At 55.9% G+C, this 27,266-nt stretch overlaps 1 protein-coding gene and 1 non-coding gene across 3 annotated transcripts; both read right to left on the bottom strand.

Annotated features, from left to right (window-relative positions):
- Window positions 1–88: 88 nt before the first annotated feature.
- LRP3 (LDL receptor related protein 3) lies at window positions 89–9,512 on the bottom strand. Of its 2 annotated transcripts, none has more exons than XM_004595009.2 (7): window positions 9,380–9,512; window positions 8,001–8,048; window positions 4,025–4,163; window positions 2,868–3,082; window positions 1,351–2,476; window positions 1,008–1,140; window positions 89–736 (listed from the first exon to the last, which is right to left on the bottom strand). In XM_004595009.2, exons 1-7 carry the CDS (start codon window positions 9,450–9,452, stop codon window positions 155–157), a joined length of 2,316 nt encoding a protein of 771 aa, XP_004595066.2. In that variant the 5' UTR covers window positions 9,453–9,512; the 3' UTR covers window positions 89–154. The 2 variants fall into 2 exon arrangements, with proteins under 2 accessions (XP_004595066.2, XP_058530490.1); XM_058674507.1 differs by having other exon boundaries at window positions 4,025–4,179; window positions 9,380–9,455.
- Window positions 9,513–26,987: 17,475 nt separating this feature from the next.
- TRNAT-AGU (transfer RNA threonine (anticodon AGU)) lies at window positions 26,988–27,061 on the bottom strand. Its single transcript has one exon. It is a non-coding gene; the product is annotated as a tRNA-Thr (tRNA).
- Window positions 27,062–27,266: the final 205 nt, after the last annotated feature.

The raw sequence follows: 27,266 nt of genomic DNA, 5'->3' as shown, positions 1-27,266 counted from the left end.
CCTGCTGATGCTGCACGGGCTGAGGGCCCAGCCCCCCTTGGGGCTGCTGGGTGGGCCTCTCTGCATGAGAAAGAACGCAGAAGCTGGGTAGAAACAACTGTGTATTTCCTGGTTACAAAGCAGAGCTGTGGCTGTCCCCAGTTTATCCTAAAGGTCAGCACACCAGCAGGGCCTCGTCATCACTGACCTCCAACGTTGGGGAGCAGGGTGCTGGAGGGCTCCTGCAAACTCCCAGTGGCTCTGGCGGCTGGGAGCCCAGGGTGCTGCTGGCAGTGGAAGCTTGTATGTGGGAATCCTGGGCTGAGCAGGGCTCCCGGGGTGCGTCCGCAGGGACCTGGCTGTCCACAGGTGGCTCCCTGCTGGCCTTTCTGTCCTTGTCCACGGGCTGCCTGCCCTCTGGGTCTCGGAGGCCCAAGGGTGGGGGTGGCCCTGAAGGTCCCCCCTCTGGTGCGTGGCCAGGGACCCCAGGGGGTGCATCACCGGCTGCTTGGGGGCTGCCTGTGTCAGTTCTGGGCCCGGAGGTGGCCCCCGGGGAGGGCTGCAGGACCCCATCCCCCAGCACTGTCTGCGAGGTGCGGGCAGCAGTTAGCAAGGGGATCTGGCCTCGAGGTGCCCGCGGCCGGTGGAAGAGCCGGTTCCAAAGGCGACCAAGGCGGCGGCGGGAGGGCCCCCGGCGGGAAGTGTGGCGTCGCATCTGTCGCCGCATGGCCGACCGTAGGTTCTGAAGCACAGAGACCTGCAGAGTGGCGCGGTGGCTGAGAGGGCTGCCATCTGCACACACCCCTCACCCCTGAACAAACCAACACGCCGAGGAGCTCGCCTTGTCGCCCCCCCACCTTACTGCTGGCCAATACTCTCCCCCATCCAACCTCAGCCTCCCCTCCCCACCTGGACCAGCTCAGCCCGCACCTGTCCCACCTGGCCCCTCGGCCTCCAGGTCTCGGGTGTTCTCTGCAGTCCAGCAGCAAGCCTGGGCCCTGTGGGGTCTCAGGCCCAATGGGGCTCACCTGGGACGCACTGTAGACAGGAAAGTCCTCCACAGGTGGGATGAGGCCCTGGGCGATGAGCTGACCATATGACGGGGGCGCCTCCCGCCGCACAAACTCGGCCTCCAGGCGCGTCATCTGGGTCTCAAAGGCCCTGCAAGCAAGCAAGTGGAAGGGCCTCATGGTGGAGCTGGCCAGCACCTGCCACAGCAACAGGTCACAGAGACCGCCTCCCCGCTCATGGAGAATTCAAGCCCGTGTCCCCCACCTGACTGTAAAGTCAGGGTTGTACAGAGAGGGTGCCCAGAGCCTCCCTGGAGGGAGAGCCTGAAGAAAGCCAGGCTGGAAGCCCCAGGGTGCCCACCTGTACTCCTGTGTGCGCAGGGAGTAGAGCTTGAAGGCGCAGCCCAGGGCAATGACAAGCAGCAGGCCGCACACCAGGCTGCCGATGAGGGCGGCCGTGATGACCTTGCGGGGCACAGCGGCCAGGCAACCGTGCTCATCGCTGCCATCCTGGCAATCCTCCTGACCGTCGCAACGCCACGTCTCGAAGATGCACAGGTTGGTGGCACAGTGGAAGGTGCCCGGCTGGCAAGAGAAGCAGTTCTTCTCATCAGCACCATCCGGGCAGCTTTTCTGGTTGTTGCAGCGATCAGCAGAAGCATAGCACAGCCCACTGCCGCCCTCACAAGGGTACTGGTCAGGAGGGCAGGCTGGGCAGCCTTGCTCATCCCGGCCGCTGGCACAGTGCCACCAGCCATCACAGCGCTGGGGCTCCGAGAAGCAGCCCTGGTCGCCAGTGTCACTTCCGTCCCCCTCAGCGCCACTGGTGGTGCCCCCGCACGGCTGCTCCCATGGGAGGCAGTAGCCCTTCACCTGGTAGGTGGCGTTGAAGCCGTGGCCGGCGCTGCGGGCGCGGGCATGGTAGGCCACGGTGAGACGGCCCTGCGCGGCCTCCAGGCTTACAGGCCGGTGGTTGCTCCGGTAGGACAGCGTCTGCAGCAGGCGGTCCCCGCGCTCGCCCAGGCCCTCGTACACCTGCACGTAGTCATCATACCCGAGACGCAGCTCCAGCTGCAGCAGCACACGCCGCGGGTCCTGCGTGTCCACCAGCCACGTGCAGTGAAGGTCCGAAGGCCCGCGGGCCGCGCCAAACAGGTCTGGGGAGGCGAAGGAACCGTAGAAGCTGCCCAGCCGCCTACCGCACGCCAGGTCCGGGCAGCCAGCCTCGTCGGAGCCGTCGCCGCAGTCCTGGGTGCCATCGCAGCGCCGCTCAGCAGGTAGGCAGCGGGTGGAGCGCGCCCCGCTGCACGGGAAGGTCCCCCCGGGGCACAGGCTGCCCGGTGGCTCCGAAGCAGGTGCTGAGCAGTTGCCCTCATCCGAGCCGTCTCCGCACTCGTCCACCGCGTTGCACTGCCATGGGCCAGGCAGGCACTTGCCGTTGTCACACCGGAACTCATCTGCCTGGCAGGATGCCTGGCCCAGCTTCCCTGTAAGAGAGATGGGTGGCAGGAGGCAGTCAGGGAGCCAGCAGAGCCTGGGCCTAAGCCAAGAGCAGGTGGTTGGGTGCAGCACCCCTCCCCCTCGTCAACTGGGTCCCTGCTGGGCCTTGAGAAGAGGTAGGACCAAGAAGGGACCCTACAAGTGGCAGAGCTTTGAGTACCAGTGAGGGCTCATACTTGAGCCTAGAATGTGTGGTCTGGGGTCTGGAGGGCCCTGAAGCATCCCAGGGCTGCAGCGAGAGCTGCCCTACCACCCTCCCAACATTGACCATGGGACAGAGAATCTGCAGGGAGCCCCGGCTCAGGCCAGGGGCCCACCCCCCACCACCCCTCTGCCCAGGAGCCTCCTACTACACGAGAGGCTCCAGGCTGGCCTCACCTCGGATGTAGGAGAGACGGAAGCCCTGGGCCTGGCCAGAGCTGGAGGCATCTGAGTGGAAGAAGATCCAGACGTGGTCGCGGGCAGAGATGAAGGCAGGAGGGATGGCCGAGCCGCAGAGCCGGAAGGCGTCCTGGCGGGGTGGGGCTGCTGGGCCCAGCAGCAGCCAGTCCAGGGAGCACTGGTGGGACTCTTCCACGTCAAAGTTACGGAAACTGTGGGGGCAGGCGGGACCTCAGACATGGGTGGGCACGTATGGCTGAGCGCCAGCAGGGCAGTCGAGGGGAAGACCATAAGGCAGGAACGGCCAGACCCACCCCTACCGCCCCTGCCCCTGCACTCCTCCACTGCCCGCCGCTCCTCCCCACCCCCAGCTGCATGGGCCCTGCTTAGCTCCTTTGCCAGCTCCCCCTCCCCGTCAGCCCACCCCCAGCACCCCTAGCTCAGAGCCAGAGTGGAGCTGCTCCAAATACCCCACGCACACGCTTTTGCCCCACCACTACCACACAGGGTCTACTGGGGGGAACCCCGGCATACTTTAAAGCAACAAACAGGATAAGGAAAAAACACTGGCCTGGGCCCAGACCAGGGCAACCCCTGCAGGGAACCCCCACAGCCCAGGTCCTTGGAGCTACCGGGTTACCAGGGTGGAGGGAACCTTCTGGGCTGGGTATTCAGGAGAATACCCAGGGAGGATGGCAGGGAGGATGGCAGGTAGGATGAGACCAGTCATTCTCATGGCCACCCCAGGCCGACTCTCACCTGCCCAGTTCCCTCCCTTGCCAAGGCCACCCCAAGAGCCCCTTAGGGAAGGCCTGCTTCAGGTTCAGTACCAGCCAAGCCACCCCTACAAGTCAGAGGGTACCTCTCGAACCTCAGAGACAGGCAGACCATGTCCAGCAGAGCCCAGGGTCCCCTTCCTGACTGTCCCCAAGACCCATGGAAAGGGGCAGGAAGATGTCAGCTCTGTGTGTCCAAACATGGACGTCTCTTCTGCCACCTCACCCACAAGTCCTTACATGTGTGCCCTTCACACCTGTCCAGAAGTCAGTTTGTGCATACATGTGCTCACAAGGCCCTCTTCACGCCTGCCCAGCACACCTGACACATGTTGCCCGCCCAGCACATCCCCTGTGACCCCAGCCCAGGCCCCTCACCTGATGGTGATCATGTCCCCACGGTCGCCCTGGATGTACCAGCTGCAATTGGTGCCCGCGGGGTAGTTGAGGGGCCAGGCTGGGCTGTAGATGACACCACGCCGCTCCGTGTGCTGCTCCAGCTTCCCGCTGCAGGCGGCTGTCGGGAGAAGGGACTAGGAAGTGGCAACCCCGACTTTGCATGGGAGGCAAGGAGAAGGGAGGATCCGCACTCCATTCCCCAGGGCTCGAACACAGCCAAGGCTAAGGGCAAGGTAACAACGAAAGGCTTCATGGATGTGACATAAATGAGAGGCTTATGAGGACCCACATGGACTTGTCCTTCGTCAAGGTAGCAATTCCCACCCCACCCCCCTCGCTGCTGTGACAGCTTGCTGACCAGCCACCACCAGAAGGCAGGGCAAAGACAGCGTGGACCAACATTGTGACCCTGGGCCCCACACAGGGCCTGCCACACAACAGGTGCCCAGGTCAGATGAATGGCCATGTAAAATTGGCAGCTCAGGTGTTTGCTGACCTGCAGCTATGGGCTATACGATTGGACACCAGAACTCACAGACTCAGTGACCCCTGCCATTGGCTGCCAAGGGCATCAGAGGACACAAATGGAAACATACCCCCACCGGCTACCATCAATCCTAATCAATGAGGCCCAAGCCAACGGCTCTCCACGTGGCCCTGGGAAGCTGCTGGAGCCTAGATCCTCACCCACAAAACCAGAGCCCAGGCAGGCAGGGACCACACAGCACGGGCTCCCAGGTGCTGCACCCCTGAGTGTACTAAGCACCCACGACCCGCTTCCCTTGGGTGGGTGAGGCTATCAGCCAGCCACGTGGCCTTCACAGAGACCCCAGGAGCTGACCCGGTACACCTCAGGAAGCATGAGTTCAGAAACCGGATGAGATGTCTGGAAAGGAAGTTCAGGGAAGAGGAAGCAGGGTGCGGCTTCCCCACCTTGCACATCAGGCGTGGGAAATATCAGCCTTGGAGCCTTGGGTTAACACTAGCCCCTCATTTACCTGTGCCCCAATCCCAACAAAGACAGGGCCTGGGGCAAACTAGGACCCTCTCCACCCCAACCTCAGCCCCAAAGGCCTTCTCCAAGAGACAGAAAGGGGGGCCTGCCCTATTGGGACACTCATCAGCAACCAGGGGTCTCCCTCCCTCAAACCTGCAATCTGCCAGGCCCTCTTGCCTGCTGTCCCCTGCTCCCTGGCTTTTTAATGTGCACCTGCCACAAGACCTGTCCCTCTGCTCAGCCCCCAGAGAGGTGCCTGGACCACCGCCAGCTCCACCCCTCAGCAAAGTCCCCTAGATGGCTCCCTGCCCTGCCCACATCAGGGGTGCACCAAGGGCACTGGCACTCACTGAACTGCTCCTCTGTAGAGAAGGCCGCAGAGCCATGGGGGGATGCTACAGGCATGGGGCAGGAGGAAGCGTAGGCTCTGGGCTCAAAGCTGTTGCTGCCAGCTCTCCTGGAAACAGGAGCTTCACTCCCACCCTCAGAAGTTCACCCTGCCAGAACCCAAGCCCAGGCTAGGAAACAGTTTCAGGAAACTAGTCCTGGTGCAGACATAGCGTTCTACCCCAGATTTAACTATCCACTCCGTGTGGCCAGCGGCCATTGCTTGTGTGGGAGGGACAGCCTGCACAGTGGCAACATCAAGGCAGCAGTTGTGGTGCCCAGAGGGTTGGGGATGGGCAGTACCAACGAGGCAGGGGCCTCTTAGGCCTGCCCCGTGGGAGGGAAGGGTCCTAGCAGGGTGTGCCATGGTGGGCAGGCAGTGTGAAGGGAAGGCAGGACACTGAGAAGCAGGGCAGTTGGGTTTTGGGGGTGGTCAGAGAGACCTGCGCTTCAGCCTTGGGAAGATGGCTTCGGCCCTCAGGGTCAAGGTGGCCTGGCGCCCTTCTTTCCTGGTCCAAGAGTCACCCAAAACCCCAGCGAGAAGACAGGAGCAAGTGTGATGAGGCTAATGCTACACATCCCAGGTCTAGAGGCGTTCATGTCCCTGGACAACCCGCCTGACTTACTCAAGAGATAAAGAACTGGGAGCCCACCAGGCACCCAGGGCCATCGTCAGGGGCATGGAGAGCAGGCCAAGGAACCAACCAGACTTCCTGCCCGCTGGGCCACAGTGGCCACACGACAAGGCCAGAGGCTAGGGGGCTTCAAGGCATGGGTCCTTCAGCCCAGGTGGGTGCCCAGCACAGCTGAATCCCAGGATGGGGGGCAGCAGACAGCCCTCAAGAGCATCTGAGCACCCTGAGAAAGGGCCACTCCCTAGGCAGGCTCCCTTGCTGCAGGAAGGACAGGGAAAGTCCTAGAAATGTATCATGGAGCTGCAGGCAGGGAAGAGGGAAGCTGGACAGCAACGCCAGCGAGAGCAGAGCTGGACCTCAGGAGGGCCAGGGTCTCGGCTACCGCCCAAGGATGGTCGCACAAGCTGGCATACAGGGGTGCCATCCACAGATACCCTTATTAGTGGCAGCTCCATCTTCCTCCCCACCGCGCTCTAACAGTGAGCCTTAAGGCATCGTTTTACTCGACTTGGGCACCTGCCCACATACTATGTGGCTGGGTCCTCCCCACAACCCAGCAGGCAGACAGGCCGGGGGTCTGCTCTATTCAAGAGGGCCTGGAAGCGTGGGCCTTTCCCACTCTCTACCAGACACCTGATTCAGGTGAGGCCAGCAAATCTGCTCCTCCTGGAAGTTGGGATGGGGGTGAGGGGACTGAGCTGTCCATGATGGTTCTGGAATGTCAGGCAGGGGTGTGGCCTCTGGGTGCCCAGCAAGGCAGGTTCCTGAGCCAGCCCCGGGCAGCAGAGAGCATGGTGCTCAAGTGCAGAGAAGACCAAGAAGGCACTGAGGGCCGAGTCTGTGACGGGTGGAGGGGAAGCAGCTTTGCCAGGTGACAGCCCTGAGCCAGCTTCAGGGACATCTTCAGTGAACAGAGCCCTGAACGGACCTAGGGATCCCAGGGACCTGCCAGGCACAGCGAACAAGCCATGGTCCCCTGGGGTGGGCACTGCCTAGTCTCCCTGACCACACCCTGAAATACACTTTTACCAAAAGCTTCATGCAAATACTTGGGATTACCTTCACATCCTTTGCAGAAGACATAGGTGCACAAGCTTAGTGAGGAATGACGAGGGTAACTGATCCAGGCTCCCTGCCTCTCTCTTCTCAGAATCTTCCTGGCAGCGCTGAGAGCCTGGCCCACCATAGCCCCTCAACAATGGAAGGTGGGGGTAGACTCGGCTATCCCTCCTGCTCCTGACAGACCAGAGCTCAAAGCTGGCCAGCGGACAGGCAGACGAGTGCCAACCAGCTGTAGGCAGAGTCCTGTATCATCTAAGACCCGGGACATACTATCAGCCAAAAGGCTAACCCCTCTGCTGCAAATCCACTGCTCCTGAACTACACCTGCCAAGTCAAATTCTCATGTCAGCCACACTGCGCCTGCTCCACAGCATCCCAGGGGCCAAGTACCAGGCAGCTGGAGCCCACCGACAGCCCATACGTCCTATTTACTGCGGCCTGTGCCTTCCCCTCACTCCTGCTCCTGCCTCATCAGACCCAGCAGCTCTCCTGTAGCCCTGAGGGGTGTGGAAGAATGGTGTGCCCCCATTGTCCCCACAAGATCATCCTGTCTTCTTTCAGCAGCATTGCCCGCAGTGCCATCACTCAACCATGCCTCTGCCAATTAAATCCTGAGTGTTATTTCCAGACAAGTGGGTATCTCCTGGTTCACAGAGCCTACAGGAGGCACCATGTCACTGGCCCAGGGCCCGGGCAGTGTACACTGCTACTGGACCACCAAGTGCCAGACTCTGGCCTCCGTGGGGTCCTGAACACTAAGCAGCAGCTATTCGCTCACTGCACAGAAAGGGAGACGGAGGGGAGCCAGGACCCTCAGAGTCACTAACCCACAAGGGCTGGGAGGACAGAGGAAGGGGAGAAGTGAGTCACTCACCCAAGGCGGGAACTGCGCTGCTGAGTCTCCCGGTGAGAAAGATGTTCACTGCAGGAGATAGAGAAGGGTCAGCAGAGGGACAGAGGCCACAGGCTGGCCCCAGGCACTGCCAGGGAGTGAATCAGAGCCAGGTCCCCCATCAGACAGGCACCCTGGCTTGGTCTTGGGGAGGGTGGGGCAGTAATTCTGGCTGTTTGTTTTGCCTCCCTCTGAGGAACTATGCCAATCCCTGGCTGGCCCACCCAGTGGGAGGAGGAAGGGGTTTCTAGGCACACACAGCAGGGGGTGACACTCATATTCAGGGGAGGGGTTCCTGACCCCTACCACCCTCTCTGGCACCCCCTCCATGGGGCATGCCCTGTACTTTCCTCCTATTGCCCTCCCGGGGTTCAAGATGCCCCAACCCTCCCACCCTGTGCAAATCAAGAGTTCCAAAGGGTTGGGGGACATCTCTAAAGGGGTCAGCTCCCCTCCCCAGCTCTGCCAGGACCCACACACCCCTGTCTCTTGAGCAAGGGAACACATGTGCCCTGTCTTGCTCCCAACAACTAAGCACCCAGAGCACAGGGCTGCCCACTGGGGTGGGCACTCTGGGGAGTTGAGCCCCCTGACTTCTGGGGACAGAGCCTTGTTTAAGGCCGCCTCAGCAAACCTGTCTGGCCACAGAGCCTCATCGGTGACATCACTGGTCGTCCCCTCATGACCCCCAGCTCCCATCATGGCCTCCCTCCTCCACCATCGTAAATAAAGGAGCCATGTGGGTTGACGGTTTAACTCCTTCCTTCCTTCCCCTCTCCCTCACACGGGGCCTGGAATCTCCTGGCCGAGGCAGTAGCCACTCCTGGCTCAGTGTGAGTCTGGATAGGTTCCCCCCCCCTCCTCCCCCCCCCCAAGCGACGCCCAGGGCTGAGCAGGGGACCCCGCACCCCGGCTGAGCAGACACAAAGAGAAGGAGTCGCTCTCACAGCAGCCTCCGTCCCCAGCAGCGCGAGTCTCGCCCCCGCCACGAACTTCACCAGGAGGTAGCTCGGTCTCGGGGCAGCAGGCCTGGCCTCCTCCGCAGGTCCCAGCGCTCAGAGCCACTGCCTGCCAAGCCCAGGCGCGGCGGACCCAGGGCTCTGGCCAGCACCGGCGCCTGCGTGCAGCTCACCCCGGGTTCAGGCGCGCCATCCCCGGCTGCGCGGCCACAGTCACCCTAGCAGGCCACAGACCCTCGCGGACGGCAGTGCCAAGGAAACCGCCCAGTCCGCGGCCCCCCCGTGCGGGAGTGATCGCGGGGTGGTCTCCGAAAAGCTCTAGCTTCGGGGGGTGTCTGGCCAGGGGGCGGCGCGGAGAGAAGGGGAGGCCCGGACCCCGCCCGGCCCGCGCGGCCCACTCACCCAGGCAGACCACGGCGAGCTGTGCCCGGGCGCCCGGCGCCCCCTCCAGCCCAGCGACCGCCCGCTTCTCCATGCCGGGGCCGGCGGCGTGCGGGCGCCGCCTCCTGCGCCGCTGACCCGGGCTCGGGCTCCGGTTGGGACCCGCTAGGCTCAGGCAGCCGGTGTGCAGGCTCTAGCGGCGTCTTTGTGCGGTGGTAGCGGCGGCGGTGGTGCAGGCCCGCAACGCGCTGGGCCGCATCGGCCGCGGCGTCACGGGCCCCGCGGGGACTCGGCGGCGGCCACCAGGGAGGACCCCTGCCCGCCGCTGACCCCGAGTCCCGGCCGCCGGGCCGCGGCAAGCCTGCGCCCGGGAACTCCCGGCGCGTCCATGCCCCGCGGCGAGCCGCCCGCCAGGCCCCGGCAACCCGGGGCCGCCCCGCGCTGTGCCCGGCCGGGTGCTCGCCGGCAGTGCGTCCGTGGATTTGTCTGTCCTCCCTCCCCGAGGCCCCGAGCTCGAGCCCGGAGCCTGGAGGCCGTGCCGCGCCGGCCACGTGACGCGCCCGCCGAACCGCAGTGGCGCTGGCAGGGCGGGTGGAAGCTGCTGGGGCGGGCCGGGGGGCGCACGCCCCGCCTCGGGGTGCTGGACAGCTCCGCGTACGGGGCCCTGCCCGGTTTGGCGCCCAGGATCCCGATCAGTGCTTGCCCAGACTCTCCGGGGGTCCACACACCAGTGGGCCACAACAGTTGCCATGGGGAGAGAGGATGGGAAGAAAGTGGGCTGTCCAGCCCAAGAGTGGTTGCTTAGGGGCCCGGGGCGGGGGAGAGTGCGTGGTGGTGCAAACCGAAGCATCTTCCTTGTAAGGGGCCAGAGGCTCCCTCGGAGGGAGCCTTGGACACAGATATCAGGGAACCGGGGGGGGGGCGGCCTGCTTTCCACATCTGGAAAACTATCCATAAGGCACTGAGTCCAGAAAAGGGGGGAACCGGAAGAGACAAGGAGAAGGCTGAAGAGGCCATTCAGGGTCAAACTGAGTCAACTCTCCTTTGCTGGGGTGAAATGAAGGTCCCCAAGGGTCCCCCGGCCTGGAGGTTTCCAGCAGGTTGAGCTCAGGCTGACCACACACACACACACACTGGCGAGGCACACACACACGCATATACCTGCTCACACGTGCACACACACACATTCTTCCACGTGCATGCATACATCATTGAATGCACACATGGATTCATGCACAGGCTTGGCTTCCACCGGGGAAGGCAGAGAGGAACTGCTGGTCCGCCGGTGAATGCTGTGCACAGAGCAACTCACTCACCTTGTGCACGCCAAGCGCATCTCGATTTGTGTGTGTGTGTGTGGGGGGGGTGTCTCCACTTAAGGATGCTGCCTATCTCAGTGTATGTTTTGCAAGTTATGGAAAACAAACATACAGGATTTCAGACCAATGCTGCGGGGAGTCATGTTAGAGTCCAAGGCCAAGGGCCAATATGAGCCCCTATATGCAGTTCTCAAAGTTTCCTGCCATCGTCTGACCCAAATAGGAAAGGCTAATAAAAGCGCAATAATCACAAAACATAACTACAAAATTCAGTTTCCTCATCTGTTCACATCTCCGTCAGCCCTCATAAAGTCATACAACAAGACCCGGTTAGATCCTGGGGGGCGGAGGAGGGTGGGGAGGGAGTCTCAGGTCTAATGGGGGGGAAACAGCTATCCCCCAGGGGATCAAGAACGCAGGTGGTGCGCCAACCCCTCCCCGTGTTTAATTCATCAGGAAGTTTGCTTTCTGTACTTCTTTGTATTTTAAAATGTTGCGTTAAAATCCTACTTGCATCGAGTTGTGAGTTTTCTGGCGCTCTCTGGAATCTTGTTCCCAACTGGAATGTCTCACCCGCCCACCTTAATCGCTGCCCATATTGAGCACTTGGCCGACACCCCAGTTCCGGTTTGGTTCCATGGTAGTCTAGTGCCCCCTACAGGCTGCTGTCCCAGGTGGGCGCCTTGCCGGGCTTCCCAGAGGTAGCGTCAGTCCAGTTTTCCCCCAGAGCACCCTCTCAAGGCTCCTGGAGCAGCTCCTAGAAGCCCCGTGCCACTGCTATGCCCCTCCACCCTAGCCACCTCTGCAGCTTTTTACAGATGTTTATCTTAGAAAACGTGTACATATTTATTTGACTGGTGCAATAGTTCAGCAATACACACAACAGAGACCAGCCACATTAGGCAACTGTACTTTCCCTTTCTCTTCTTCTTTTCTTTGTGTTTGGATCCTATCTGCTCCTTGCTTCCACCTCATTATGCGTGGTATATGTTGCTGTGAAATACAAAAATTTGTGTATTTGTGTTTAAATACTCATTACCCAAACTCTTTCTAGTCCCCTCCCCCTTCTTCCTAGCCTCTACTAGTCACTAGTCTTTTTAAAGATTTATTTTTTTTTATTTGTATTGCAAAGTCAGATATACAGAGAGGAGCAGAGACAGAGAAGCAAGATCTTCCGTCCGATGATTCACTCCTGAAGTGAACGCAACGGCTGGAGCTGCGCCAAGCCAAAGCCAGGAGCCAGGAGCCTCTCCAGGTCTCCCACGAACTTCCTCCAGGTCTCTCCCATACGGGTGCAATGTCCCAAGGTTTTAGGCCGTCCTCCACTGCTTTCCCAGGCCACAAGCAGGGAGCTGGGTGGGAAGCGGGGCTGCCAGGATTAGAACTGGCATCCATATGGGATCCTGGTGCATGCAAGGTGAGGACTTTATCCGCTAGGCTGTCGCGTCGGGCCCCTAATCACTACTCTAAGTTCAAATCAACTGTTTGTTGTTTAAACTTCCACACATGAAAAGTGTGGGCAGTATTTGACTTTTCTGTGGTCTTTTTCCTTCAACATCACAAGTTTAAGTTCCATCCATTCTTCTACCCCTGAGTAACATCCTTTTGTGTGTTTTGCTTCTCCATTGATCATCCACCAGGCACTTGGCTGACTCCACGTCGTGGCCCCTGTGGCTAGTGCTACAGCGAACAGGGAGTGCAAGTGTGTCTTTCATGTGCCGATTCAATTTCCTTCTGGTGAATTCCCAGAAATGGATCTGCAACTTTTCAGGGATGACCTTACCTTGGCTTGAGTTGTATCCAAGGAACTTCTAGACAACACAACCCCAAATTTATTGGTAGGAATTTATTAGTAGGAAGTAAATGGTGTGAGTCATAGGCCCAAGACTTCAGGCTGTCGGGCAGGCGAGGGAGCTGCAGGGGTGGGGGAGCTGCTGGGGTGAGGAAGCCCAGAGCTGGGGGAGCTGCAGGGGTGAGGGAGCCCAGAGCTGGGGGAGCTGCAGGAGTGGGGGAGTCCAGAGGTGGGGGAGCCCAGAGGTGGGGAGCCCAGAGGTGGGGGAGCCCAGAGGTGGGGGAGCTGCAGGGGTGGGGGATCCTAGAGGTGGGGGAGCTGCAGGGGGTGGTGGAGCCCAGAGGTGGAGGAGCTGCAGGGGTGGGGAAGCTGCAGGGGTGGGAGAGCTGCAGGGGTGGGGGAGCCCAGAGGTGGGGGAGCTGCAGGAGTGGGGGAGCCCAGAGGTGGGGGAGCCCAGAGGTGGGGGAGCTGCAGGGGTGTGGGATCCCAGAGGTGAGGGAGCTGCAGGGGGTGGTGGAGCCCAGAGGTGGAGGAGCTGCAGGGGTGTGGGAGCCCAGAGGTGGGGGAGCTGCAGGGGTGGGGGAGCCCAGAGGTGGGGGAGCTGCAGGAGTGGGGGAGCCCAGAAGTGGGGTCTTCCCAGCAGCAATCTGGCCCTCCTAGTTAGGAGGAAGCAGAGCAGCTGTCACACCTCCCTGAGTCTCACCACCCTTGGACTTGGACTGTGAAAGCTTGAGCAACCTGCTCCAGAGGCAAGGAGCAAGAAAGCATGCAGAGAGGAGAGGGACAGGGCCCTAAGGTGTCCCATGGCCATCCCTGTCCCAAAAGACCAGGCTACTGCTGCTGTACAAGCAATAACCACACACCCTGAGCCCCCACTATGTGCCAGGGAAGCTCCGCCCCCAGGAGAATCTCCCAGATCCTGCTCCACACTTGACCCACAGGCAGATGCAAACCGAAACCCTCACCTACCCAGCTGCTTGAGAGGCTCCCAGGATGGATGGAGTTGATTTCAAATCACCAAAATCCATCTCAGAGTCCAAGATCCTAAGTGGCTGTCATGCAGAAGCAAAAGATCTTATGACCACCTGGTCCAGGTTTATCACAGGTTCCTTCTAGAACAGCAAACCCTTTATCGTCCGGAACTATAGACCAGACCCCTCCACCATCAGCACCTGCCCTGCTGTGCCCAACTTTGTTCATAGCTACAACTGGGTGACTGGGTGAACTGGGTGAACAACTTGGAAAAAAAATAATTGACAGGAGAGAGAGAGAGAGAGAGAGAGAGAGAGAGAGAGAGAGAGAGAGAATCTTTCACTCCCCAAATGGCTGCAGTAGCCAGAGCTGGACCAGGTGGAATACCAGGAGCCTGGAACTCCGACCAGGCCTCCCACATGGGTGGTAGGTTCTTGAGCCATCATCTGTGGCCTTCCAGAGTGCATGAACAGGGAACTGGATCAGAAGTGGTGCTTCCATAGAGTGCCGGTGTCACGGATGGCAGCTTAACTCCCTGTGTCACAACGCTGACCCCAACTCAGTAACTGGTTCCAGTTGCCCCGTATCTAAATCAAAGACTGCCAGTCCTCAAGGTGTGTCTCAAATGTGCCCCACCTCTGTCCATCACCATAGCCACCTTCCCAGTCCCAGCCTCCCTTCTGTTTGCTCTCTCCAGCGCCTTCCCAGGAGCCTCCCACGTGGTCTCTGCCCCCACATCTGTCACTCACATCTTGTTCATGCCAATCAGACCATTCCCCCTCCCTGCCCAAGCTGCCTGGTCCTGTGGGGCTGGCCCTGCATGCCACTTTCTCCAAGCCCCCTTCCCACCAGCTGGCAAGGGATCTGACGTCAGGACATTACAACTTTTTCCACAGCCATTTTCTATGCTTCCTCTGCCCTACCAGGGACATAGAGAGGAGCCAAGAGGTAGAGCCGAGGAGCATTCAGAAGAATGTTCTTGACCCAGAGAGGGGCTTCCCCAGCATGGGGACCCACAGACGGACTCCCATGTCCCCAGGCACCTCTGGAGCTGCAGGTGCCAAAGGCGGCAGTGGGGTAGGAAAGCGAAGGCCTGACTGTCTCTCATAGGACAGAAATCGTCCTGGGATGCTTTCCAGGATCCACAGGAGATGTGCCCAGCACAGCAAAGTCTTCTTGAAAAAAAAAAAAAAAAAAAGAACTTGGAACCAAAACTTGGAACTATGACATTGAAGAAATTCACTGAGTTCCAGAAACATTCAAATCAGATACTTTAAAAAAAGGATTTTGTTTTTATTGGAAGGCAGATTGACAAGAGAGAAGGAGAGAGAAAGATCTTCAGTCTGCTGGTTCACTCCCCAAATGGCCACAATCGCCAGAGCTGGGCTGATCTGAAGCCAGGAGCTTCTTCTGGGTTCTCACACATTGGTGCAGGGTCCCAAGGTTTGGGTCGTCCTTCGCTGCTCTCCCTGCTTCGCAAGCAGGGAGCTGAAAGGGAAGTGGAGAGGCAGGACATGAATCAATCCCCATATGGGATCTGGTGCTTGCAAGGAAAGGATTGGCCAATTGAGCCATGTCATAGGACTTGCAATGCCTTCTAAATGGCTGTTTTCTCTCCTAAAAATTGAGACCCATGTTTCCCCATGGCTATTTTAAAATCTCAGTCATGGGACTGGCATGGTGGCTCAACAGGCTAATCCTACATGGCACCAGCATCCTATTTGGGCGTCAGTTCGTATCCTGGCTGCTCTTTTCCCAACTCAGCTCCTGATTATGGTCATGGGAATCAGTGGAGGAGGCCCAAAGCACACGGATCCTGCACTCACAAAGGAGACCCAGAAGAAGCTCCTGGCTCCTGGCTTCAGATCAGCTCAGCTCCAGCTGTTGCAGCCATTTGTGGAGTCAACCAGTGAATGGAAGATCTCTATCTCTCCTTCTGTCTGTAAATCTATCTTTTCAAATAAATCTAGAAATAAGAGAGGAAAAAGAAAGAAAGAAAGAGAAAGAAAAGGAAGAGGAAGGAAGGAGAGAAGGAGAGAAGAAAAGGGGTCAGCGTGATTTAGCACGCTAATCCACCATGGCACTGGCATCCCATATAGGCATTGGTTCATGCCCCACCTGCTCCACTTCCCATCCAGCTCTCTGCTTGCGGCCTAGAAAGGCAGTTGAGGATGTCGCAGGTCCTTGGGCCCCAGCACCCCTGTGGGAGCTCCCAGGTCCTGGCTTCAGATGAGCTTTGCTCCAGCTGTTGCAGCCACTTGGAGAGTGAGCTAGAAGATGGAAGGTCTCTCTGTGTGCCTTCTCTCTATAAATCTGCCTTTCCAATAAAAATAGATAAATCTTAAAAAAAAAAAGTAAAGAAAGAAAAAAAGAAGAAGAAAATAACAAGCATGCTCAAGGATGTGGACAATCAGACCCATGTTCTGTGAAGAGAAACATGAGGTTCCTTAAAACAGGAAAACTCGAGTGACTGCAGGAGCCCACGATCCCAGCCCTAGCTACATGCCCAAAAGGACTGAGCAAGCGACTATAGCAGAGCATAGTACTCCCACTTACAGCCAAAAACCAAAAACAACCCAAGATGCCACTGACAGGCGGATTAGGAGAGCCAAGGGTAGTGTCATCCACGCAACGGAATGTTATTCAGGTTTCAAAGGAAGGCCACCATGGTCCAGCACAGTGGATTAGCGGCTATAGTCCTCACCTTGCATGCGCCGGAATCCCATATGGGCCCAAGTTCTAATCCCGACATCCCCACTTCCCATCCAGCTCCCTGCTTGTGGCCTGGGGAAGCGGTCAAGGGTGGCCCAGGGCCTTGGGACCCTGCACCCACGTGGGAGACCTAGAGGTAGTTCTTGGCTCCTGGCTTAGGATCAGTTCAGCTCTAGCCATTGAGGCCACTTGGGGAGTGAATCAGCGGATGGAAGATCTTCTCTTTCTCTCCTCCTATCTGTATGTCAGCCTTTTCAATAAAGATAAGTAAATCTTTAAAAAAAAAAAAAAAAGGGGGGGGGGAAGACCATCCTGACAGGTGCAGCAGCCGGGATGAGTCCTGCAGATACCACATAGTCACGAGGGCAACTCCTGCAGCAATCCACCTTGGGGGGACATCTAGAGAAAACCCCTGCAGACAGGAATGGAGATGTCGCAGCCAGGGACCCTGGGCTGCGTGCGGGGACAAACTGGAAGTTGTTTCATGGATTCAGAGTTCCCATTTGGGAAAAGGAAAAGAATTCAAGGTGGGGATGGTAGTGATGCTTGCATGGTGGCGTCTGTGTGTTCAAGGCTGCTGACCCCCACACTTTGACATGTCTAACCATGGCAGGAGAACAAGCATTTGGGCTCTAAGATGCTGGTTAAGATTCCTGCACCTTGTATTGGCGTGCTTAGGTTCAGTAACTGATTCTGGCTCCAGGTTCCTGCTAATTGCAGATCCTGGAGAGGCAGCAGATAACGATGCAAATAACTTGGTCCCCACCATCCCTGCGGAAGATCTAGACTGAGTTTTGGGTCCCTGACTTCAGCCTGGTCCAGGCTTGGTGGTTGTGGGACTCTAGGGAGTTAGCCAGTAAATGCAAGATCTCTGTCTCCATCTCTCTCAAACGAAGAATTATGTCATTGTATGCTTCTGTCACAATTAAGGAGTTATAAACTTAAAGTGACAAGGCCGGTGCAACTGGCTAATCTCACCCTGTAAGCGATGGCATTCCTTGTGGGTGCCAGTTTGGGTCCTGACTGTTCTACGTCCTATCCAGCTCCCTGTTGACGGCCCAAGACCATGGGCCCCTGCACTCCTGTGGCTCCTGGTTTAGATACACTCAGCTCCAGCTGTTGCAGTCATTTGGGGAGTAAACTAGCGGATGGAAGATTGTTTTTCCCCTCTGTCTCTGCTTGTCTGTGTAAATCTACCTTTCCAATAAAAAAAAAAATTAAGTAAACCTTTCAAAAAAAATAAAACGGTAATCATTAAGCTGAGACACACACGATTGTAGCAGCATTTGCTCCGAGCCCTGTAGGATGGGGCGGCCAACCTTTGGGCTGCTGATTAGGTTTAAAGATTTATTTATTGTTGTGGGAAAGTCAGATTTACAGAGAGACTGGAGACAGAAAGATCTTCTATCTGTTGGTTTATTCCCCAAGTGGCCACAATGGCTGGAGCTGAGCTGATCCAAAGCTAGGAGCCAGGAGTCTCTTTCGGGTCTCCCACGTGGATGCAAGGTCCCAAGGTTTGGGGCTGTCCTCGACTACTTTCCAAGGCCACAAGCAGGGAGTTGGAAAGGAAGTGGAGCTGCCAGGACACAAAATGACACCCATATGGGATCCTGGCCCGACACATACAAGACAAGGACTTTAGCCACTAGGCTACCGCGCTGGACCCTGCTGCTTAGATTTAATGACTGCCTCACTGAGAAAGGCTCAGAGCTGAGTGCCCGCTCTCCTGGGAGAGGCCCCACTACAGCACCACCCCCCCATCCAGCTCTGCCATACCTGCAGGCACCTCCACAGTAATAGACTCTGCGAGGTCAAGTGCATCTGGCCACAGACAGGTTCCCAGCAGTTGCTAGCTCTTACAACTTTAATAGACCAGTGACGGTACAGTCATTTCACCGTCAATATTGAGCAGTAATTTTAAAATTATAGGCCTGGAATGGTGATGGTAAGTATGTCATAAAAGTACCCTTCTGAAAAAAAAGGCTTTTATTGCAATCAAAACGCTGGTGGCAGGTCACCTCAGGGTTTCCATAACCCACTCTGCAGTCTGAGTGCTGAGCTCCAATTCTCCATCAGTAAGCACACCTCGGCCTCGCCAGAGCACTCAGAAACACCCTGAAACACGGTCATTTGGGCATTGTTTTGGGGAAGAATCAATCCGGTTCAGTCCACCTCACTAAGGAATTAATGGAACCACAGCTCATCAGAACCCCACCCTCACCCGTGTGAGTGAACAGATTAGAGTTGTTGGTTGGTTTGTTTAGTTGGTTGGGTTTTGTTTGTTTGTTTGTTTGTTTGAAAGTCACAGTTCTGGAGAGAGGTGGGAGAGAGAGAGAGAGATCTTCCAATCACTGGTTCACTCTGCAGATGGTTACAACAATCTGGGCTGGGCCAGCTGAAGCCCGGAGCTTCACCCAGGTCTCCCACATGGGTACAGGGGCCCAAGCACATGAGCCATCTTCTGTGGCGTTCCCAAGCACATTAGCAGGGAGCTGACTCCCACGCGGAGCAGCCTATGGGTACCCACATTCTGGTGCTGCAGGTGGCAGCCTAATCCACGGTGCCCCAAAATTTGTCCTTTAACCTTACTGTCACCCCAGGAAAGATAAGGCGGGCAGAAAACTGAGTCCAAAGGCAGCTGAGACAGGCTCTGCAGTGCCACCTGAGTGGGTAAGCACCTGCTAATCACACCTGTGCCCGGTGTGGGCAAGGCTGACCTGGTGACTATGCGTGTAACAGACACCTTAGCACCTACAGAAATGAGCCCTGTAGGGGCAGGGGCCGAGGGAAGGAACTAGATGACTGGGCTTCGCAGCAGCATTCCAGGGCAGGAGGCGGGGCCTGTGAGTCTGCATGAAAAGGTGAAGATTGCCACTCCCAGCAGACAGCCAGTGAGTCAGTGTTCCTCCATCCCTACCATGGGCCACTGGCGACCTCCCTCCCACCGTCCCTCTCTGAATCTGACCACCACAGGGACATTGTATAAGGGGAGTTGCAAGCTACCTCCCTCTGGCAACAGCCAAGATCTCTTTGGAACACACAGACGTCTGTGCATGAAGGGACTCACCATTAGCACCTGTTGGCAACTTTTTGCACTTGGTGAGACATTCAGGACATGGCTCCACCTGCTCCTGGGAAGGCTGTCCCCTCTCCAGGGCCAGCTGCGCTGCACAGCCTCTCACCCGTCTCTGAAGGCAGACAGTAGTTATGTCTTGTCTCTCTCATGAGCACTGTGGTAAGTGCAGGGACAGGTGTGTGCATGGCCAGGTTCAGGTCATGGCTGCAGATCTGAAGGCTGCCACACAGTCCAGCTGACCCTAGAAGATAAGCGCGATCCAAAGCCAGGAGCCAGGAGACTCTTTCAAGTCTCCCACATGGGTGCAGGATTCCAAGTCCTTGGGCCATCTTCCGCCACCCTCCCAGGCCACAAGCAGGGAGTGGATGTGAAGTAGAGCAGCCAGGATTGGAACCAGTGCCTGTATGGGATACTGGCACTTACAGGTGGAGGATCGGCCTGTTGAGCCGTTGCACCGGCCTGGAAGACCTTTTCTTTTCCATTTAAATGTTATTCAAAAGGCAGAGGAGATCTTCCGTCTGTTTATTATTCATTCCCAAATGTCCACCACAGCCAGGCCGGGGCAGACCAAAGTCCAGGATACTAGAACTCCATGTGGGTCTCCCCTGTGGGTATCAGGGGACTTGGGCACTGAGCCATGACCTGATGCCTCCCAGGGCACACATCAGCAAGAAGTTCAGGAAGCAGCAGAGCAGCCAGGACCAGGATCAGGCACCCCCACAACGGGATGAGGGTGTCCCGTGCAGCATCATAACCATGGCACCAGAACTCAAGTCGCTCAGCATGACCTCTTAGAGGCACAAGGGCCACGTGCAGGCAGCTGGCTCTGCCTGTGGGTCTCCCCTTGTTGCAAGTGCTGGGCAATTTCACTTTGTTTGACTCTGGGACTTGGTTGTTGAACTCTCCCTCCCCGTCATTTCCAGATTTCCTCTGGAGGCCACAGCAGTGGTGAGGGGCTCACCTGGCCAACCAGCTGGAGAGAACAAGCCCTGTCCGTTCCCAGCTCTGCAAATGCCCATTCAAAAGTCATCTTTTAATTCCATTTTTTCCATGAATTTCTTGAAGTCCCCTTGTCTATGAGATAAGGGTAAGGGGGTGAAGAGACAAAGAGTTACTATAATTGTATAAGCGGGCCGACAAGGCTAATCTTCCACCCTGTGTCACTGACATCCCATACAGACTCCAGTTCACATCCTGGCTTCTCCACTTCCAACCCAGCTCTCTGCTAACGCACCTGGGAAAGCAGAAAAAGATGACCCAAGTCCTTGGGCCCCTACACCCACCTAGGAGACCTGGAAGAAGCTCCTGGCTGCTAGCTTCAACCGTTGCAGCCATGGGGGGAAGTGAACCAGCGGGTGAAAGAACTCACTGTCCCTATCTCTGTAACTCAAGTAAAATAAATACATACTTTAAAACACAAAATAAGAATTGGTAAGAATGAGCCAAGTGCTCCCAGCATCTACTGTCAGCCTGCTGAGGGCATTTGGTTCCAGTCCAAAAGCCGGCAAGCTCAAGATCCCAAACAAATTAGTGTTTCAGTTCCATTTTGAAGACATGAAGAGAGCTCCTTCCTGTAAGACATTTTGTATTCACATTTTCTGTAGACAAATAGGGCCATCTGGTTTACCCTGCTCACTGAATTCACAGCCACAACTCATCCTAGATGCAACCAGAACAACACTGAACCAACGATCTATGAACTCCAGGGACACTGACACTCCAAGCCACCCAATCACACTATCCAAAATACCTCATGCTGTTTACCCAAGGGATTGCCAATCGGCCCACACCTTGACCTACTCACCCCTGTTGCCATCCCAGTGAGTATGGAGTACAATCTCACCACGATTTTGATTTTGATGATTCTAAGAATCAATGAAGTTGAATGTCTTTTCATGTACTTGTTGGCTAATAGTATATTTCCTTTGGGGAAATGTCTCTTCGGACCCTCTGCCCATTTTGAACAGTTGTTTTTCTTGTCGTTTGATCATCACACCGTCAGCATTCTTCACATTTTTCTAGTACCAGATTCTTCTCAGATACCTGATGGGAACGACTTTTCATTCTGCCGAGTTCTCCCTTCACCCTCTTGATTGCGGAGTTTGAAGTATAAAAGTTTCAAGGATTGATCCAATCCACCTCACCTATTATTGCTGTGGTTGTGTCTTTTTTTTTTTTAAAGATTTATTTTATTTTTTTATTTTTATTACAAAGTCAGATACACTGAGAGGAGAAGAGACAGAGAGGAAGTGGAGCTGCCGGGATTAGAACCAGCGATCATATGGGATCAAGGCGAGGACCTTAGCCACTAGGCCACGCCGCCAAGCCCCTGTGGTTGTGTCTTAACATTCTGAATGTCACACCTGAGTCCGTTGCCAATGTGTGAATGTTCTAGTGACTCAACGGAGCCACATCTGCAGGCTGAGTCACAACAAAGAGGCACTGCCTTATACACCTTGGTCAGTTTCCTGTTTTGGCTCTGGCGTCTTTGTCCCCCTTTCTGGGTGAACTAGGCTTTGATCTGATACTCCAAGGCTGCCAGCTTGTTACTGGGTTTCATACATAAATACTGATAATGCCTCTGTTTGCTTTGCGTTGTTCTGGGCAGGTGGTTAACGCTCCCCTTTCATTCTCTACCATAAAATACCAGGTCACACAGATGGACACTGTTGTTCTTACTGAGGTGTTGACAGGCTTTGCTCCTCTTATATGGAGGTTTTAGACCCATGTTGGGTCGCTGTTTCATGGAAGTGAAGTGGGGATCTTTGGCATCTGAGTATCCACTTGCCCCTGCACCATCTCTTGAGAGGGCCAGTCTCTCTCCAAGAATCTTGACACCACGGGGAGAACCAACTGCCCTTAACTCTGAGGCTTCTTTGTGGATTCCAACCCTCTCCCTTCACACTGTGCCCATGCCTGTGCCACCCTGCCTTCACTGCACTTACACTTGGGGAGTGTGAGTCTATTCTTCTGCCCACGATTTCTTTGGTATTTCTGCTCCACTTAAGTGTTCACAAGTTTTAGAATCAGTCTGTCGGTTTCTGCAAGAAAGCAGGTCAGGATTATGATGGCAATTGGGCTGAATCTAGAAATCATCGTGGGGATGTTTTTATGTTCATAATGTTAAGTTACCAGGCCACGGAACATGCAATGCCTTTCCATTTACTGAAATTTTTTTTCTTTCAAAAATGCTTTTTTCGTTTCCAAGGTACAAGCTCAGCAATTCTTTTAAGTGTCTGTGTTTTCTCCTTTCGGACTGTGAGTGGAATTGTTACTGTGACGACATTATCAGAAGTGGACACTGAGTTGATGTGGCTTCATCTTGTATGCTGCCATCTTGCTGAGCTTGTTTGTTACAGTAGTTTTATTTTCTTATTCTTAAATGTGCATGTGCTCCTTTTATTTGAGAACTAGAGAGACATCTTATCCATGGATCAATCTTCAAATGCCTGGGAGCTGGGAGCTCATTTCAGGTCCCCCCACCACTGGAGCCATCACCCACTGCCCTGGAAGGCAGATGAGCAGGAAGTTAGAACTGGCAGTGAAGCTGAGGCTCCAATGCTCCACTCAACAGTTCACCCATTGCATCAAATGGCAGCCAAGTTTTGTTTTAAAGTGAATTCCTGGATAGTTTCACGTCATTCACAATTAGGGATAGTTTTGCTTGTTTCTTTACAGCGGATGTATAATTCTCTTGCCTGATTGTTCTGGCTTGACCCTCCAGTGCAGGGTTGAAATCCAGATGTTTTTGTTTTGTTCCTCAGCTCATGAACAAAGCATTAAGAAGGATATAGGCTGTAGGTCGTTCAGAGTTAACTTGTGTCAGGGTAAAAAGTTCTCTTCTACTCTGAGTTTATTGAGTGTGTTTCTCACTCTGTCAAACGCTGCTGGCATGGTGCAATACATTAATTCAGTGTCAGAGGCTGAGCCAACTTTGCACTCCTAGGAATAAAACCTACATGTGGATGTTTTTAATGTGTATGATCAATGTACTACTGAGAAGTCTCTCAGAGAAGTTAAACACATCAAGAAATAAAGATGTAGGAATGTGAGAAGCTTGCAATCTGGAAAGCTTAAGGAATTGGAAAATATGGCCCTACATAATGATAAATAAATATATATATATATTTAATACACAAATATAATCATTTTGTTTTACACTGATATATATATATATCTATGTAAAACGAACCATCTAAAGGCTGGTTCTTCGGGCTGGCACTATGGCAGAGCGAACTAAGTCTTTGTTTGCAATGGTACCAGTTCCATTTCTATCTAATCTGTTTCCTATCCAGCTTCCTGCCAAAGAGCCTGGGAAGACAGTGGAAGACAGGGAGTGGAGTTTAGGTCTACAAGGGGCAGAGCTCAGGTCCGCAGGAGGCGGTGCTCAGGCCCACAGGGGGCGGGGCTCAGGCCCACAGGGGGCGGGGCTCAGGTCCATGGCAGGCGTAGGGTAGGGGTTGGGGAGTCAGTGCTCAGACTTACAGCCTTCTGGATCTCTCCTGGCTGGCTTGCTGCAAATGTGTTAGCAGAATCAACCCAACAGAGCTTCTTATCTTCCATAATAAAAGGATCTCAGACACAAGACAGAGATAAACAAACAGCATACCTGGCATGCCAGGTAGACATCTCCGCAAAGAACAGAGTCCAGCCAGCAGTCAGACTGGAGTTTTTGTGGGTATGCGCTCCCCCCCACACACACATTTTCCCCTCCCATCTCCCTCTTCTGGGATGTTGCTGGGTGGATGGCTTCCCAGGCATAGAATTGGTCAAATTCACCCCAGAGTGTTATCAACACAGTGTCACTGGGCCTAACAGTCTCCCTGGTGTAGACCAGGAAAGCGTGGGACCCACCCATTTAGGTTATTGGTCATGGATAAGACTTTCGGTGATCACAGGCCAGTTTGCTTCCAAGCCATGCTTTTAGGTGCCTTCCTTCCTAAATTCCCGTGTTGTGCTCTTTGTCCTGTGAAGGTGGACATCAGCCTGTGTGTGTGAGGGGCCTGAGAAAAGCAAAGCACCCGTGGAAAGGAATGTGACAGTCCTAAAAGCACACATGGGCAGCAGCCTCGTATTTTACTTACAAAGTCTTGTCCACATCCTGGTGACTTTATAGCTCCCCCCACCCCCCCATGGAAGCCATGCAAGGACACTCCTCTCTGTCCCCTGCCAAATGGACTACCCAGTCTGACAACACTGGGCAATAAAACCTTGGGGATAATTCTTACCTATTTTGCATCCAGCAAAAAAACTCTTTGTCCAGAAGAAGGGGCGAGGGCCGGGTGGAGGAGGAAAACCAGCAGAGAAAACTGGGTTCTATTTCCCTAGAAGCCCCTGTCCGCGCACAGAGTATCCTCTCCGTGCTTTCCTGCTCTGTCAGGTATGCTGTTTGCAGTTAGGATGCCCCCCCTGGAGAACGCATGGGTATTCTTTCCCACTAAACTCTCTAACCTGGATCACCCCAGTCTGAATGCCCAGGCACTCGCTCTAAGAGTCCGTAGGACAGCTGCTCATCTTGAGTGCTGATGCCACGTCCCGCTGCACCTCGCCCCCTGGCTCGCCTTTCTCTCACATGCAAACTTATCTTATGTGGAGACAAGAATCTTTATTCCACTCATCTCCCCTAAGAGAGTCAGCATTCCAAACACCCTGCACAGCAAGAACAAGGGCCCCGTCACAGGCTAAGGGAGTCAGTGTTAACAAACACAGGTGTTAGTGGAGATGGATGAAATAGGTTCTTTCCTTTGTGCAAGACAGAATCTGGATGGGAGCAGAGAGGCGTGGGCAGCAAGGCAGCAAGGTTGGGTGGGACAGGGTGTCCGTCTGCATGGACGGGCACCTCTTGGGGCAGGATCTCAGAGTGCCCAGCCGCTCAGTCTGGTGATTCCCCAGGTCCAGTGCAGAGAATACACACCAGGGGGCAGCGTGAGAAAGAGCTGAGGGCTAAGCTCGCTGTCTATATGCAAACTGGGGGGTGGATGGGGGTGGGCTCTGGTTCTTCCTGCTGTTTCTCTTTCCCCTCCATCTACTCCTGCACAAAGGGTTTGTTAGATGTGCATGATACAAAATTCCTCCCCAGGTTCTCAGGGCTGTCAGATTGGATAGTCCAGAGGGGATTCCTCCCACGGTGCCTTCTTTGGGGGAAGGCTGGGAAGGTTGTGTTGCCCAATGTGGTCAGGTTTGGTAACCATGTGGTGCTGAGCAGAGAGTTTTCCCTGCAGGGGAAGGCTGCAACCACCTACCTGTCAAGTTATCCAGGACTGGGCAAGAACTTTGCACTGGAAAACACAGGGCAGCTTTCAAGGTGTGCTTCCAGGGCTTTCTGCACAGCTTTGCTTTTCCTTAGACTCCCCCTGACCTTGATACAAAACAAGGTGCCAGTGGCAGGAACCGGCCACTCCCAAGCTGCATCCTTCCAGAGCCAACAGAGAGGCAGCCAGAAGAATGGCTTCTGGAACAGGTGCACGGAAGTGTGGATCTCAGCCTACACCCTGACTGCAGCTCATGGGGGCAGCGCTGTCCTTGCGGGAAGGCTCCATGGCATGACGCTTAGTCCAGCAGTTAAAATGACCAGGGACCCATCTGACAGGGCCCCCGGCTTCTGCGCAGAGGTAGGGTGGTCTATGCATGCTACCGCGGTGGACAGCCCTGGCCTCATGTGTGGTCGCCATCGTGGCTCCCGTCACTGTTCTTCCGGAGGAACGGAGCTGCGGCCTGGGACGGGGAGGAAGGAGCAAGTATGGGGTGTGTGAGCAGATGCTCAGGGAACCTCGTTCCTTCAACTGGGCCACGCGGGGCCAAGGGCAGATCCTGGTGGGGGTACGGGAGCGCCGGTGGTGGGGTGGAGGTGACTGGCCGCAGGGGACTGAAGGCAGTCCAGGGTTTGGTGAGCGGGGAGTCCCCAGCAGTCCCAAGGCAACCTCTCTTCAGTATTAACCAAACCGAACCCTGCTTAGATCCTGAGACCAGACGGGATCCACGAGTTCAGGATGAGTTCAGGCGTGGACGTGGGGAACAGCCTCCGGACTCTGCAGCCTGACGTTCTACTGCCCACCGACCCCCTGGTTTTCGTCCTTCGCCTTGCGCTCTGCCGGTGCCCACCTGTCCACCCGCCCACCTGCAAGCCCAGCCAAGCCCAGACCGGCAAGAGCAGCAGGCAACAGGACCTGACCAACGGGATTCCACCCCTTGCTTCAGCAGCCCACACGCAGCTCCTGCACTCCTGTTAGGCGGCCTCCCTCTGCCTGCAGCCCTGCTCCGCCCGCCTCTCCATGACCCCTCTCCACCTCCACGCTGGGTCGCCATCTGACACCCGGGGTGGACACACCCCGCTCTGGCTCCTGACCGTGGTGGGCAGCCAGTGACACCTCTGGCAGTTGGGTCTCTGGCACTCACGTGGCAGATCTGGACGGAGGTCCAGGCTCCAGTTGACTGGTGTTTGAGGAGTATGTCTCTGGATCTTTCCACACGCAGATGAATAAGACTCGCTTTAAAATAAAATACTCCAATGCCTCACCCAATCCACTCACAGTCTTAAGAGAAAACAGCTCTCAGAAAGTACAGACCAGGTACTGAGGAGCAGGCAATCACGCATGCACCAGCCGGCAGGTGCACCGCGCCCTCTGATAGCACGCAAGGAGAGTAGGAAGTCACGGGTCAGTCACTCGCCCTTGGCGACCTGGGCGATGATAGCTGCAGAAGGAACTCAGAACAAAATTATGCAAGTGGACAAAACGACATACGAATCACACTTGACAGAGGCACCGCTGGGATTCGAACCCAGGATCTCCTGTTTACTAGACAGGCGCTTTAACCAACTAAGCCACGGCGCCAACTGCAGCAGTGCCGTGAGAATCTAGTTCTCATTTCTATGGCCGCCAGGGGCCTTGCGCATGCGCAAGAAAACTGCTCTCGCCTACGCATGCGCTGCAGATTTTTAGTCTCGCTGGAAACCCTAGGCGAAAAGTGTTTACAGAGACCGGAAGCTCGGGCGGGACGTAGGCGGACCAGGCCTCGGGGCAGGGTAGCATCCGCTGG

This window comes from Ochotona princeps, chromosome 16 (genome assembly GCF_030435755.1).
Source record: "Ochotona princeps isolate mOchPri1 chromosome 16, mOchPri1.hap1, whole genome shotgun sequence".
NCBI classification, from domain to species: Eukaryota; Metazoa; Chordata; class Mammalia; order Lagomorpha; family Ochotonidae; genus Ochotona; species Ochotona princeps.
The sequence above is the reverse complement of the archived record's forward strand: the minus strand, read 5'-3'. Positions and strand labels throughout refer to the sequence as shown.